Source organism: Aplidium turbinatum, chromosome 3 (assembly GCF_918807975.1).
Source record: "Aplidium turbinatum chromosome 3, kaAplTurb1.1, whole genome shotgun sequence".
Classification (NCBI taxonomy): Eukaryota; Metazoa; Chordata; class Ascidiacea; order Aplousobranchia; family Polyclinidae; genus Aplidium; species Aplidium turbinatum.
The window spans coordinates 38,638,805-38,654,988 of record NC_137474.1 but is presented as its reverse complement, the minus strand read 5'-3'; the positions used below and the strand labels follow the sequence as shown (position 1 = coordinate 38,654,988).

The 16,184-nt window shown below is 38.6% G+C and overlaps 1 protein-coding gene across 1 annotated transcript; it reads right to left on the bottom strand.

The window, feature by feature from the left end:
• Positions 1-13,457: 13,457 nt before the first annotated feature.
• On the bottom strand, positions 13,458-15,344 carry LOC145766787 (zinc finger MYM-type protein 1-like). The gene has a single exon (XM_082578493.1). It carries the CDS (start codon positions 15,342-15,344, stop codon positions 13,458-13,460), a length of 1,887 nt encoding a protein of 628 aa, XP_082434619.1.
• Positions 15,345-16,184: the final 840 nt, after the last annotated feature.

The following is a 16,184-nucleotide window of genomic DNA, read 5'->3' as shown; positions in this document are numbered from 1 at the left end:
ACCAACCGTTCAGTAAGATACCAAGTGTGGTTGGCAAATGCTTTGAGGGCTGATTTGGATATGGTATCACTGTCAAAGTTATGCATGCTTTTGAATAACAATATACTGTATCATTGTGCGGAGCATCTTCAGCAAAGGCAGCTGTGTACCACTACGGCACATATACAAACACAATAAATTCAACAAAATGACAAATTTTTTGATGTTGATTTACTCCAAAAGTTGGCCCTTTTGGAAGCTTTTCGGTTATTCGTTCGTGGAGCATAACAAGCTTCAAGGAGTAAATTAACTTGACCATCCATCGACATTTATCAACGGCTCCAGGATGCCGGCGATTATATACATATTGGCCTTTACTCAAGTACTTAATTACCAATTGAAGCAACTCAGTATAAATCTTCTCTTATGGAAGACTCACTAGGCTATATAAGACTCTATGACAGAAATCAATAATGTAACTTGTGTTTCGTGGTCCAGAATAAAAACAGTAAGGTAATCGTTATAGGAAGTGTTTTCCATCATTGTAGAAAAGTTATCGTGAAGTTTAATAAATACAGTAATGTCAGGCCCTTTTGAAGCACAGATATTTAAATCGTCCCAAACATGGGTTAAAATAATTTCACCAAAATGGTAGCGACAAGCGCACCATATAATAGCTGCTTGTTGAGCTTTTCCTGAAGGCAAATGTAAGCTGCGGTCAAATGTCCTGTATTGCAACTGGTTGTGTCAAAAACCATTGCTTTTATGCATGTTGTGCACTGCCATTCTTCTAACAATTTGACAGTTGCCTCTGAAATAATTTTACCAGCTGCAGTTTTACTTTTTGCCAACTGCGGAACACCAAGTACTTTGACATCACTTTCTCCGGAAAGTAGAATGGGCAGACGATCAGTAATTTTGTACTGTGAGTTCAGAGTTCGCATCAGTTTCCCGTCCCAATGAACACAGCCAACAGAAGGAAGAACCCATTAACTTTGTATTCGTTCTGCTATCAATTTGTTAGCTGCCAGTTGATATCGATATGACTGCGTAGGATTTAAATCCACTGATTTGGAATCCCCTCTGCATGCTTCAATTACTGCCTGGACGGTTGATGCAAGTGCTGTAAGCTTAATATTATTTCTAACTGCTGTAGAAATTAAAGCAGGCCACTTCAATATATCTGGAGGCACAACAACTGCTGTGCCTGTCTTTACATTTCTTCTGTGAGACCTTCCAGAGGATGAAAGTACTTCTTCCGCTTCTAACGTTTGTTCTTTACTTGATTCACTGTAAAGTGTTGAACAAGCCTACTCAGTTATCTTTTGGCGTTTACTCTCTTTCTCTTGTTGTGCCTCTGCCATTCGTTTTCTTGTTGATTTAAATTTAGCAGCTTTGCAATTAACCAGATCCTTTCTTCCATATGTTGTAATACGGTCGCTTTTTATGCCGACTAAAAACTTCATATCTTCATCTATTCCATCAATTTTCTGCTTGTTTTTGCCCCTTTTTAAAATTTCTATTATTTTCAACACATCTTTCGGCCAGCAAGTGAAAGTAGTGCCAAGTTTAGCTTTAAATTAGACAATTGTTTACTCTGTTTACGTATATTAGGGTTTATCCGAATCATATTGTTGTACTCTTCATTCAACTGCATAACCTTTTGCTCAATCTTGTTCACATGAATTGTAAGAATATTAGATTTCTTGTAGTGAATCAACACTTCGTTTACAACCTTTTTAGCACACGTTCGAAACAGTATTAATTGTTTGGTCACATCCTCTCTTTGTGCTTTTTGTGTATGTGCTTTGAAACATAATAGAACTTGTAGAACAGTCAGAAGCTTGGATCCACATATGCTTAAGTGTTCATTACCAGGTGTCTCAGGCAGGGCCGGATTTAGCTGATGGGGGGCCCGGGGCACTTTTGAATCGGGGGGCCCCCGTGCAAAACAATTTTTTGCGCCTACGGCGCGAAACATCATCTCTACGTCTACAGTAGCATCAGTCCAGTAGGCTACTACACAGCATTTTGCAGAAACTTTAAAGGCCAAATAGAAAAAAATAACACAAAATCACATTTTTTCCACATAGGGGGGCCCTTCAAAAGTCGGGGGGCCCGGGGCAACTGCCCTCTCTGCCCCCCCTAAATCCGGGCCTGGTCTCAGGTAAAATTGACAAACAAGTTCCTGAACTTCGAGTCCCAATAAATCAAAAATAATGATTTATTGTATCCAGAAAAACTTCACAGCTGTTTCAGAGTCAATGCATCAGTGACAGGGCCGGATTTAGCATATTGGGGGGCCGGGCGCTTTTAGATCGGGGGCCCCCGTGCAAACATTTTTTTAGCTCTGTCGGCGCGAAAAACCACCTCTACAGTAGCAGTGATCCAGCACTGCACAGCCTTTTGCAGAAACTTCAAAGGCCGAAAAAAATAATAATAACACGAAATCACATTTTTGCCACGTCGGGGGGCCTTCAAAAAGGGGGCCCGGGGCACCTGCATCCTTTGCCCCCCTAAATCCGGGCCTGATCAGTGACATGATAATCATAAATTATAATTATGGAAAACAGCAAATAGAACTACACTTTGTTGAAATATAGCCTTTCTCTGGTTAACTCTATCTGTGGAGACACGGGGTTTTATGAGGAAGCCCCACTCTATTAGTAAAATATTTCACAAAAAGAAATATGCTAGAAACGTGAAATTTCTTGACTTTTAGTTTTTATTCTTTGCGAATTTTCTAAACCTAAACTGATCATTTTTCTACCTTTCTTCCCTTCACAATAAGCATTTCGTCTTAGGTGTCTAGACATTTCCGTGCAATGGTAGTTATATATTATGTTAATGTTAGTACAATATAAGTGGTAGTGGAATTACTTTGAAATGTAGAAACGTTCAAAAATGCCTTATATTAATGAGCACAAGTAATTTTTTGTTTAGTTTAGTTATAGTTAAAAAATTTCAATTTTGAAGCTATTTTCGGGATATTAGAATAAAAACCGACTTTCTGATGTTTTTTCATCTCAAACATTTTATTTCAATACATTTGTTGGTTAAAAATTTAATTTCTATCCGCACAATACACATGGCTATTACCTTGTAAAATATTTTGGTTCTGTGATTTTTATAGCTCCCGTTATTAGCGATTAGCACGGGGCTACGATAGCCCGTGACGTGCTTTACGCGTACGAAAACAGCTCGTATTAAGATAGGGTTAAGAAGGACATTTTCAAAAGAAGCGTGGGCAAGCTAAACCTGCATTGAGTTGGTTAAAAATTGGCAGGAAAGTTTTTTATACCAAAAGACAATACCATAAAAAGGTCAAGCTGTTTTGGATATATTTTGAGAGGCACCAACCACACCCTAATGATCGGTGGGCAGTGTGTTGTGCAGGCCTGGTGTAATGGACTGATGTCTGATTTGTTTTGTTTCCTGTTTAATCTGTTGTGTTTTTTAAATTTTCCACTAATTAGCCTACGCTTTGTTGATACGCTACTCATTTTCTTAATAATTTTCTGTTTCACGTTTGTTTTATTAATGAGATTATTGACATTAATTGTCTGGCCAATCACACTGGCTGCTTATTTTCTTGACTCAGTCAGATTTCAGTGAATGTAGTTCTGTTTAGGAATGAATGTTTACGAATGAGTAATATCCTATTCCAAGTAGCCTAATCATTGACATATCGCAGAGGCGTTGAGCATCAGGCTGTAGCAGCATAGCCAACAACAGTTACTTGGACAGGAGGTTAGCCTGTAGTGTGCTATTTCTACGGTTCTGTAGGGGAAATGCAGGACCTATTATACATATTTTTATTTTTGCTCTTATTTCTTCAACTCATATCAAAATTAGACAAAATTTTTAGAGAATACGGCTAAGGTCACTGTTTATTGACTGTGTAAATATCTTTAGAGTCGAATTTATTTTTATGAAGTTAAAGCTAATAAATGTTTTTTAGAAAAGTGTATAATAGGTCCTGCCCCTGAAGGACCTATTATACACAAACAAACATTGAAAAATAAAACATGTTTTTTTACTTTCATTGCAAAAACAAGCACATAAAAATGTAAAATAATAATGCCTAATGTTTATGAAAACTTTAATTGCCAAAGTAAGATTAATTAGCATTACATCAATAGCTCTTTACTGGGGGAAAGGCGTCTTCATAAAGGGGATGTTAAACTCTTTTCCGCCACGGCCAAAACTTACAATTTTTGTTGAAATCACTTTTGGAGCTTACGTGTAATATGATGTTGCTAGAAGAGTAAGGTTTATTTTCAAAACATACAAAATTTAATTCTTCGAATGCCTTATCTCATTGATAGGTCCAAGACGTTACTGCATATTAGGTCCTTCAAGCATTCATTTTTAATTCTTAGTTAATACAAAAATATTTACACAAGCAATCACTCTGAAATTTTGTGACAACTTAGGTTAATTACCACACAACTGCAAATAAATGCAAACGTTTGCAAACACCTTTAATAACAAAATTTATCGCCTTATTGTTGAACTCCCAAACATTTACATTTTGACCCCAAAATGGAAAATCCTGTGTTTGTCTTAAACCGAAAGCTTTAATCACACGAATCTTCAATCAATTTAATTAGACTAAAATCATAAAAACCGAAAACATTCATTTGAAAGTAAAGAAAATACAGCGCTGTATAATAGGTCCTTCTGTATAATAGGTCCTGCATCTCCCATATTTATCAAATCCAAGATTTGTGGATTGTCAATTTCAGTCACTGCTTGTTTTTAGAATTTATTTTAGGTAGAATTTTGATTGGTTTAAAATCGCTTTTATTTGAAATACTGGTTGCATTTTATTTTCTCTGTTTTTGCTACATCTGTTAAAGTTAGATTGAAACGAACTTAGCATACCGTATTCTCTGAGTGAAAAACAATAAAACTTACTTCTTGTGTAACGCTAGGCCTACTCACAAAACGTTGGTTTTTGCACATTGGGTGATGAATGTGAAGCATCGATCTGCACAACACCAGTTATTGAGTTCTTAACTATAGCATTAGTCTATGTCGTCATTTGAACTTTGTTAAAACTTAGCCCACGACCGCTGTAAGGCTTAGGCCTACTGCTCATGCACTGTTCTCATACATTTATGTTTTCGAGTTTGGTTCAATCTTATCTGGCACTAGACCACTGAAGAGAGGTGTTGCACAGGCGCTTAAGAGCTGGCCATTTGGTAAGAGGCCCCCTAGGCCCATAGACATAGCCAGTTTTTCTGAACTTTAAACTACTGCAGCCTAATTAATGTTGAAATGAAATAGATGATATTCATTTCAAGGTGCACTATAATATCCATCGTGTTTATATGCAGTAGTATTTCAACCAAGACTGCAATTCGTATTTCTGCCTATCGTTTATTTCTGTGGGGTAGTTGCAGTGGCGCGGGAACTATTTTTCTCTAGGGGGGCTAAAGCTGCCATAGTGTTGTCAGCTTCTGGGAGGCTTCGCCCCCCAGACCCCTCTTATGTGAGAAAACATACGGTCCCCTTCTGTGTAAAATACGTCGCCAAGAATTACATTGCAAATTGTAACAAATGAAGGATGGCAACAACAAAGCAGCTGTTCAGGAAATTAAAATGAAAACAAACAAATGAGAAAGCGACATGAAAACGACAATATGTGGAAATGAGTTCTCACACGCTTCCGAAGATTGCTTTTCGCTCAGGTGCCCTCTCTATGAACTGTGTCCAGGCATGGAGAAAACGCGTAGGCTTCATGGGCCTGGGCCCACCTACTTTATTTTCTGGGTGAGCCTGGCCCACACACTTTTGAAAGCCAAATTTCTTTTGAAAAAGAAAAAAAGTAACAAAAACGGCAAATCAGAAATGGAGCTCCAAAAAAAGGTCTTCACTCATTTGATACACATTAGTTTGATTATCTTTGATGGCTCAATGATGAAATCCAATCTTTAAACTTTTTTGTTCAGCCCACTATTGATGTGCAGCACGTGTGGATGTAGTTGCGTGTGATTGGTGGAGCAATCTATTAATCAATATAATTATTGTTTATGGTCTCTATATGGTTAAAACAATGATATCATTGCATGTGCACATAGCCTACTGTATAATGTTGTAGATGATTACTCTCAGGTGGTGTTATATCTGTGTGTGTTATATCTGTGTTGTGTTATCTGTATCTGTGTTATATCTGTGTTGTTGCCTTTTTATTTGTGTGTACATCGCCATATTTTGTACAGCGCTATAGAGCAATTTAACAATTTTGTAATTTTTTTGGCCAAATCGGGCCCATAAAATAGAAAATTTCGCTTGTTAGCACGAAAGGCAATCATGAAAACACAATGTATAAACGATTTCAAGTATTACGAATGCAATAATGTTATGGGTGGTCTTGGGAGCGAAGCCCCCCAGAAGTTGGATTGATTTTGACTGCTGCGCCTCTGGGCCCACCTACTTTTAAAATGGTTCCTTTATACCTGACTGTGTGCAGCGCCGGATTAACTATAGTAGCAGATGTCGCAGCGGCTACGGGTCCCGCGCTTCACAAGGCCCTGCGCTTGGCGAGCAAAACTTTTTTTGCAAAAAAAGGTCGAATATGGCAAGTAATTTTTGGCTTGCAAACTGGAATAACATATGACAGGGCTACTCAACTGGCAGACCACGGTCCGAATCCGGACCTTTTGGGTGTTGAAGGTGGACCTCGGGCTTCTGGAAGAATAACTTCATTGCCACATTTTAAGGCCACTTTAAACAAATTTCTATTATGGAAAAGAAATTTTTTGTGTTTATCCAAGGAGCTGGGGGCTTCGCCCCCAGACCCCTCGACGCTTTGCCGCCTTATCTGATGTGCGATCCACACAACTACACTACAAAGAAACACACTACATTTTTTTTTGTGTCAGACAAAAATCAAAGTCATGTTACATACGGTACTATAGTTACTACCTTAAAAGTGATTCGGTGCTCGTACTGGTTGTTTAATTTTCGTGGTTGCATGTGAAATATTCACCGGACCGCAAAAATATTCAACTTGTCAAAATGGACCTTACTAGTACCAACGTCTTGTTCCTTCCTAATTATTCTAAATTTAAAAAACGGTAAATTCCGTTGGAGGCAACTGCCTGTTCGTATGCCACAAGCCCACGATGATAGTCCTACTTGTTTAAGGGAACATTCGAGAGAATGGCAACTTCGCGCATTGTGTTGTCACAGAGAAGATATTAATCCGCTAGAGCTGATGCCATTAAGGTTATTAAAGAACGTTTTCCTTTCATAAAGGAGGCACTGGAGAAACTTGCGAATAACTAAGAGCAAAAGGCAGAATGTCGACACTGCAGGCTAATGGAGTTGCTCGAAACTTAAATCTTAGTGATTTTTTAGAATAGCTTATAGGCTACTCAATTGCTTCCAGGCAACTCAAGCCTCTCTTCAAGCAAATCAGCAAAATCTCAACATTGCTTCAGCGTTGTGTGCCTCTTTGCCAGGATCTCTACAAACTTTCAGAGAACAATTCGCTAAGTTTAAATCAGAGGCGCAGAAGCTGACTCAAGTGCCGGATTACCGACCAACAAGCACAAGAAGAATTGTCCGAAATCGAAGGCGCGATGAGGATGTAGGCAGCGGCCGTTCAGTTCCAGATGCAATGGATAGTAATCAATCACCTATAGACAGATTCCGGGTGGAAGTTTTCCTTGCAGTATTGGCCAGCCTATCATCTGCGCTGGAGCAACGTCGCAAGGCATACAGCCAATTGAACACACGGTGTAGTTTTTTTGCGAAATCTGCATGACCTAACACCTGCGCAGATCCTAGAAAGTGCTGGCAGACTTTTAGAAGCATATTCCCAGGATTTGGAAGACGGATTGAAAGATGAACTACCTCAGTTTTCAGAATTCGTAAAGCACATTGCTATTGATTGCTCCTTTCCAGAACTCAAATACTTCACTTTGATTAAGGAAAAAAATATTGACACCACATTTCCTAACATTGACAATTTGTTACGCATTTATCTATGTATGATGGTAACTAATTGTACTGGAAAGAGATCATTTTTAAAATTGAAGTTGATTAAAAACTATCTGCGAAACACGATGGGGCAAGAACGGCTACATTATGTAACTCTTTTGAATATTGAAAAGGACATTCTATGAAGTCACTGAACTCATCTGAAATAATTGCCAAATTTGCAGAGATCAAAATGCGTCGAAAAGACGTTTGAATGATATTGTTGAAGTTTTATATTTCTCCTTTCAAATAAAACGTTACATTAGACTTTTGTTATGTTTGTTGTTGTAGAATGTAGATCAAATCTATAAAATATTCAATTACTTTCCGGGTATTATCTGTAGCCTACATCAAATCACTATGCTACAGGCCCGCACTTGGTTAATCCGGCACTGACTGTGTGATGAATTTAACATCGACAGTGTCCAAAATGTTTTGGTGGACATGCATCAACGCAAGATGTGTAAATATTTTTTGTGTCATTGAGCTTCTCAACCACGTTTTCACTCGTTTTAGAGCAGAAAAAGAACGTTCTGATGATGCAGCTGAAACCGGGAGGCAAAGGCAGAGCTCCACAAATTTTCGCGTTTCTTTGAAAAGATCTAATGTTTGAGGGTTTAGTTGCGATAGTATCTCAGCAACCTTTTGAACGGAGTTGTTTTTTTTTCACGTACAACATCGCTGAACCACAGTAAGTTCCTTTTTTAGGTGATCTTTTCTGATGGCATCTGGTAGCCTAAGCTGATCTCAGTATCATATCTTTCCTTACCATTTGCAGAGCTCAGAAGGGCTTTCTCTGTTGGCTGCTGTAAGCAGATTAGCCTAGTCGAGTTTTCGATCAAGCTTGACCCAAGCTTCTCAGTTTGAACCAAATCAAGAGCTTCGATGTATTGCCGTTTCCACGCTCCTTCTCCCGCAGACAACAAAGCCTCCAATTCCTCTGTGTTTCGAAATCTTGCTGGAGTTTTGCTCACTCGGGGATCCTTTGGCGTCTTTAGGTTATTGGCAGACGCAAAGACGTTTGCTGCTTCCATAAGCTTGGAAACGGATTCATCTTTTCAGAAATTTTGAATCCGTTCGCGGAGAATGGTGATGGATTCTAAAGCTGAAGAAGCAGAGATCTTGTTTTGGAGCTGTCTTGCGACGGCTTCTGCAGGCTGAAAAACTTCACCGCTACAGGTAGGCTAATCGCCAAATAAAGCCGCATCGTGCGTGCTTGTTTTGCAAGAACATCTTTGCACATGCGTCTTCTCTCATTGCACTATCTTCTGTCATGCCGGTCAGGCATTGCAACAGGGTAAGGTAGCACTTAACAACACGAGCGAGGGCAGAAGCACGAACGCATCAACGAGTAGGACACAAACCCAACAAATTGCAGGCAACTTCATAGGAACCAAAAAGCGACATGAATAAAGATGTACGTTGAGACGATTCACGAATTACAACACTCTGAACAACATCTACGTTGTGTATCTCAAATTGTCAGCTCTAGGGGGGGGGGGGGGGGTTAAAGCCCTTGAGCACCCCTATTTCCCGCACCCTTGTAATCGTGGCGTGCATAGAATTTGGATTCTCATAACTATTATTTCCAAGAGATTAAGTGCTTTTTTAGCTTAAATTTAGAGTTAAACATTAAAATATTATATAGGCCAGTGCTTCCCAACCTTTGTCATTTCGCGACCCACTTTTAATGCAAGTTTTATTGTGCGACCCACAATGAGATATGACATCTTTATTATGGCATCTTTACTACTGGGGTGCGATCTTTACCACTAAAGCGATCTTACTGTGCGATATACTAATACGATCTTTACTACTAGTGCGACACAACACATCTAATTGTTACATATTTGTTACATTGTTGCTTAATTGTCACGTAATGATAATGCGATAATTTCCCGACCTAATAGAAAACAGTGTGCACAATTCATGAAAATGGAAAGTCAACATATGAAGTGAAGATAAGAGTAGCGATGGCGAAGGCGCAGTAGCCTATTGTTCAAAACCAAACTGCGGCTTGTGAGATCCACAGTAACGTCGGTATTTTTTGAAAAAAAAATTAACATTGAGTAACATTTGGAAATGCTTCGCGACCCACCAATGGGTCGCGACCAGGCGTACGCAGGATTTTTTTTGGGGGGGCCCAGAAAATTTGAAAATGAATTAAAAAGAAAGAAAACGATAAAACAGATATGAACAATCAGTGGCATAGCCAGGAATTTGGGTTTTTTTGACAGCCGACGGGGTGTTCGCCAAAGGCGACACCCAGCGGCGGGGAGTCTGGGAGGCCTCCCCAAGAAAATTTTGAAAAATTACTTTGAATTTGGTGCATTCTGAGAGCATTTTCAACAAAAATATGGGTATAAATATTCCTGTAAAATGGTTCTGTCCGGTGGCATAGCAAAAGGATAAGATCATGTTTTCTTCGGCATTTTTTCGGTAATAAAGCTAAGTCTCTATGTTTTCTTGTTGCTACTTCCTGGCTGAGATATTTTAATGCTTGATATTGGCAAAACTCGCTCTTTTAATGCAGTTTCGCTTAAAATTAGGCAAACTTTGTTTTAGAGACATAGAGACTAAAAGCATCATTCTCAATATCGTGACGTCACACGCGTGCCAAAGGGGGGGGGTTGTAAGTCCGCTGTGGGACTAATATCAGCTGTTTAGAAGCATATCAAACCATTCAACAATTTTTCACAAAATTTTGGGGGGGGGGCCGGGCCCCTTGGGCCCCCCCTATAGATCCGCGCCTGGTCGCGACCCACCGGTTGGGAATCACTGATATAGGCCTTCGATCATCACTGTAGCCTACTATAGGTTCGCACGTGACTAGGCCTGTGTATAGAGGTCGCTATTGTTTGTTGTTACCACCAGACTAGAGATGCAGTGAACCCAATTTTTTTTATCCACACACTGCCCGCAACTGAATCATCTATCCGCACACCGCAATTTATCTGGAACTTTGACACTACACCGCACCGCACACCGCAAATTACAAAATTTTCAAAAAAATATTTTAACGCGTTATTTTTTAGAAAGTCACTTGTGGCAAAAAAACATCCATGGCATATAACTGGCAACCTACTGGTACAGTTGTGTACTAATTGACTAAGCTAACCAGATCATATTGCCTTATTGTCAGCAATGCATTTAAGTTCTAAGACATCATGCTTTTTCAAATAGAATGTTCCTGGATTCAGTATCAGGACTTTTGAACACTTTTTGTAAGCAATAATGCAACTTTAATGTCAGTGGTTGCATGATCTACACACTACACAGACAGACAAGACGTCAAAAGTAAAACTTATAGCTTGAACTCACTGGGCTAACTGTTCTAGTAACTAATGCGGTAGTTGCGCTAGGCCTATAGCCTGGATGGTCATTTATTTTTTGGATGCGAAACGTAGGCTACATAAAACAAAGACGTACAGTGTGCATCCAATGAGAGAGTGCAAAAGACCGTAACTGGGAGCTGAGCTTATCAGCTAGGGCTGCTAGGCTATTAACCAAAAACACTAGTAGGCCTACAGCTTCTTTCACAAGCCAGCCCCAAAAACCCTGTCAACTGCAAGCCATTTGCATGGCTTTCCAGCTGAGAGTTTCCGTTAAAGGAAAAAAAAAGTAATCCGTGTTTCCAATTTAAATTTGAAGTTTCATAACTGATATTTCTTGAAAGTTTACGCGGCAAGCGGCGCTGTTTGCATACGTACTACACCAGATACAAACCGACAAAATTGCCGACAAAACATAAGTTCTGATTAAGGGAATTTCCCATGTTGTGTGTTTGTGTGTGTGTGTGTAAGTGTGTGCGCGCGTGTGTGTGGGAGTATCAAAACGCGGATAAATAGTTCCTCTTTGGCAACCATCAGGTTCGGCGCGATCATTGAACAAATATAAAATACGTTTACTTAACGTCTGACAAAAAGAAAGGGTGAACAGGAACATCTTACACGGCCTGAAATTGCTATCAAAACTCTTATCCTGTCAATCTTTCAGACAAAAGAAAAGTGTATCATCAACAGTGGTAGATCGACTGCAAACGATCATTTGCAGTCAGTTTTTGATGAATATTCTTGGTTGACTAGGACGAGGGAAACTCGTTCTGAGTAGTTGCACAGTTTTTAATCAAACATAAAAATTAATAAACATAAACGGCAAAGTTGTCAAGACAAAAATGAATGCAAAAGTTTATGTAAAGTTTGACATTGCTTGCTGTGGCCAAGTAGTCTACTGTATGTTTATTTGAATTGCTAAAGAGTAATGCTGTTGTGTGAGCGAGCCGTTACATATTTGCAAGAATAAACAATAATTATTATTGTAACTGTCTCCGCCGCCAGTGTAGCCAAATCGTTTGGCATCCGCTGGCTTCGATCAGTCTTTCAACAAGGTTGATAGGATCTCCATTCTGTTTTGTCCTTTGCGATGTTTACATAAACAATAAATACTATTAATATTAACGCAACTTCGAGAAGCGACTCAAGATATTACCCTATTCATGAAAAGTAACAAACGGCAGATGAAAGTAATAAAACCCACACAGTTGAAACTATCTTACGCAGAATCGAAACATACAACAGTAAAAAATCGACCAAAAATACAAGATGAAATTGGTGAATAGTGTTTTTTAACTTCAAACCCTGAAAGTTAGTGTTTAGGGCAAAAAAATAGCAAAGGAAAGGTGTATCAGTGAAGGCATAAAACAGCTTTTAGATGTCTTTTGTCTTTAATGCATGAGCGATTGTCAAATTGTTTTGCGGGCCGCACAAAATTCTTTGACGGCCGCAGGTTCGTCACTTCTGTGTTAAATGGACGCAGTATGTTTGGGGGTTTAGCTGTTTATTTTATGAAATACGTAACGCAAAAATATTTGTGAAAGTAGAATACTGTTATGAGCTTTCTCAGAACAAGCCAAATGCTCGGATTGGTTCTTTTTGTTGCGTGGGTAGGCTACGTCACAAAAGTCCCATGACTATTATTGGTGTAAAGTGCTCATTTGCGAGACTCATTATAAGTAGACCATAGTGCGTGATACCTCTTCGTTTCATCACAACAACTATTCATTCATTCATAGCTAGGAAACGATTCATACTTTCGAAGGACTATCAGTGGCACACATAGGTGTACGGGAAGCATATTTTTTGGGGGTGCAAAAGAATTCTTGCCCAAATATAATCAACTGGGCCTAAACAAAAGTACACATGTAAGAAAAAGCAATAATATAGCCTTCAAGAAAAAAACAGCACAAAAAATATCAACTGACAAGACTTCCACAAAGCCATTGATATAATAAGTATACCATTATGCAAATTAGCAAAACAACAAATTCATCATAAGACAATTGAAGGGAGTAATTGACACTGCACTAAGTCACTAGCGAACCAGTATAATGTAGTACTACCGGTACATGGCTCTAAAACTGCAAAACTAAACTAAAAAGTATTGATTAGTAGGTTAAATACAGTTGTAGACTGGTGGTATACACAAATTTAAAAGAAGTATTTGTTTCGCCCACTTCGTTGTCCAAATATATCTACAATGCGATTGACATCCACTTTATTTGTTGTTGATCTCTCCAAGTGCAACAAAGCTAAGTTTGACAATCGTGTTTGACCCATTGTTGATCTCAGATATGTCTTCAGTCGTCGTAATCCGGAAAAAGACCTCTCAGCTGAACATGAAGTTGCAGGAACTGTTGCTAGAATTTTGGCAGCTTTTGCAAAGTGGGGCATAGTTTTATCTAATCCATTTGAAGTTAGGAATTTTGTACATTGTACAGCAGTTTTGATTTCTCTGTTGCGAGTGAGTTGGTGAAAAAGTTGATATTCCGCTTCCAGGAAATCTTGTTTTATGGTGTAGACTTCAGATATCAACTTCAAGCTTTCTTGGTTGGCATTATTTCTCAGCACTACATCTGCAAGAGAAAGCAGTATTTTTGAATTTTTGTTTGTAAATCTTTCAGATAATTCTGCAGTGACCCTGTCAATCGCATCATAGTATACATCAACACGTGCTCTTTCCTTGTCAGTTTGTTCATTTTCTGGTTTTGTTGCTGTATTTTCACCACACAATGCTTGCATCCTTTTTGAAGGTTTTGATTGACGATGCAAAGAAATACCGGTACTTGAGTCTCGTTCACTGTGTGTTTGAAAGGTTTTGAAAGCTTTATGAACATCATTCCAAATGTTAAAGAACTTTTCCTCATTCCTGTGATTTCTTAAAGTGGAAATAGTTCCAAGTGCAGTTTGTTGGGCTGTTGCTATGTCCATTTCCTTTCCCTGGAGGTATGTTGCTAGGGGATTTGTAAATGAAAATATAAATTTCAAAACTTCTAGTCCCAGAAGGAACTGGACATCACAAACAGCTACAAATAGACCCCTGCCATCAACACAGGTTTTTGGGTCCTTTTCATTACTGCACTGCTTCAATGCAAGTAAAATTCTTAAAATTTGACAATGCACCGATTTCACAGCCTCCCATCGGCAAGTCCAACGTGTTACACAGAACGACTTGAGTTTAATGTACTTTCCAAATTTTTCTTCATCATCAAAACTTCTTAAAATTGTTTCCCTTTTTGGTGAGTGAAAATAATGATGTAATGACTGTACTACCCCAAGTGCATTTCTCAGAATAGTGTTTACTTCCAGAGTATCTTGAAGAGCCAAATTTAAAAAATGTGCATAACAATGGACGTAAATTGCCTGTGGCACAATTTCTTGTACTCTAGCTGCTACTCCTTTGCGAACTCCACTCATGTTCGCAGCTCCATCATAGCACTGCCCAACAATGTCCTTAATATTTAGCCCTAGCTCTTGAAGTGCACCTTTTATAAGAAGAAACAATGTTTCACCCTCAGTGTTCTTTGGATTATAGAACCCAATAAAACTCTCCTGAATTTCTCTTTGCACCAAGTAGCGAAAGCATATTGAGAGTTGCTCTACAGTGCTTACATCGGTTGTTTCATCAACAATAAGGCTGAAAATTTTAGCATCAGAAATTTTTTTACAAAGTGTTTTTTTGACAAGTTGAGCAGCTATATCTATGATTTCATTTTGAATTCGAGGAGAAAGCCATTGAGTGTGCTTTTGTAAGTTTTGTTCAAGCTTGAAAGACAGCCATGGTATGTCTTTGCACCTTAAATGAAGCAATTCCAAGAAGTTTCCACGGTTTACATCAGATATTTGACAAACATTAGCTCGGTCTTCAGCATTATTTCGCTGTGGAATATTCTGCTGTGCAGTAAAAATTAAAGTTTCAACAATTGTTTTCAAATATTCTCGATTTCTTGTCACTTCCTCTCCATGAAAGCTTTGCATTTGAGAAATAACCGATGTCTGTTGGTTGTGGTTAATTTTGAAGTTCATCCATTTTTCCATAGCTGTTTGATGCCTTATGCTGCTACAGTGTTTATGCAACTTTTGGGATTTTCTCCAATTTGAAAATAAAAATGTAATACCAGCAGTATTGAATTTTTGGCAAGGAAAGCATTCCAAACTCTTTACGGTAACATTAAAACTTAACCATGGATATGTTTGATAGAATATGGGGTTGAAGTCTCTTTTACAACCCTCACCAGGATACTGTTTGGGATTGTATGAATCCAAAAATGGTTGATAGGGTTCATCAAGGTCATTAGAAATTAACTAGGAGGCATTTCGGTTTAGTGTAGCGGAGTCATCATTTGAACCAACTTTAAGAACACCAGCACAAACAGGTACAACCTCATCAACAATATTAACAGGTTTATCAACAACAACTGGTAGTGGTACAGCCTCATTAACAACAGTTTCACGTACAGGCTCATCAACAACATCAACAAATACTGGTTGATCAACAACATCACCAATTACAGCCTTATCGATAACAGTTACAGGTATCGACTCTGAATCTTCAACAATATGTACAGGTACAGACTTTTCAACAACAAGAATGCTTAGAGGTTGCCTTTGAAGTCCCTCAGCAGCTGTAAGTTTGGTACGCTCTTTACCAGTGCTTTCAATTGTAACAGCTTCATCGTTTGGTGGCGCAGGAGCAAAATTACTGGCAAATGACAATTTTTTTTGTTTGGGGTCATCTAAACTTAAAAACTTAATGGTTTGATCATCACCATGCTTCCTTTTAAGATGCTCTCTTTTATAATCAGAAACAAGTATTTTATGGCATTTGTCACATTTCACTTTCGTTCGATAAATTCTTCGATTTTTATCCATTACAAC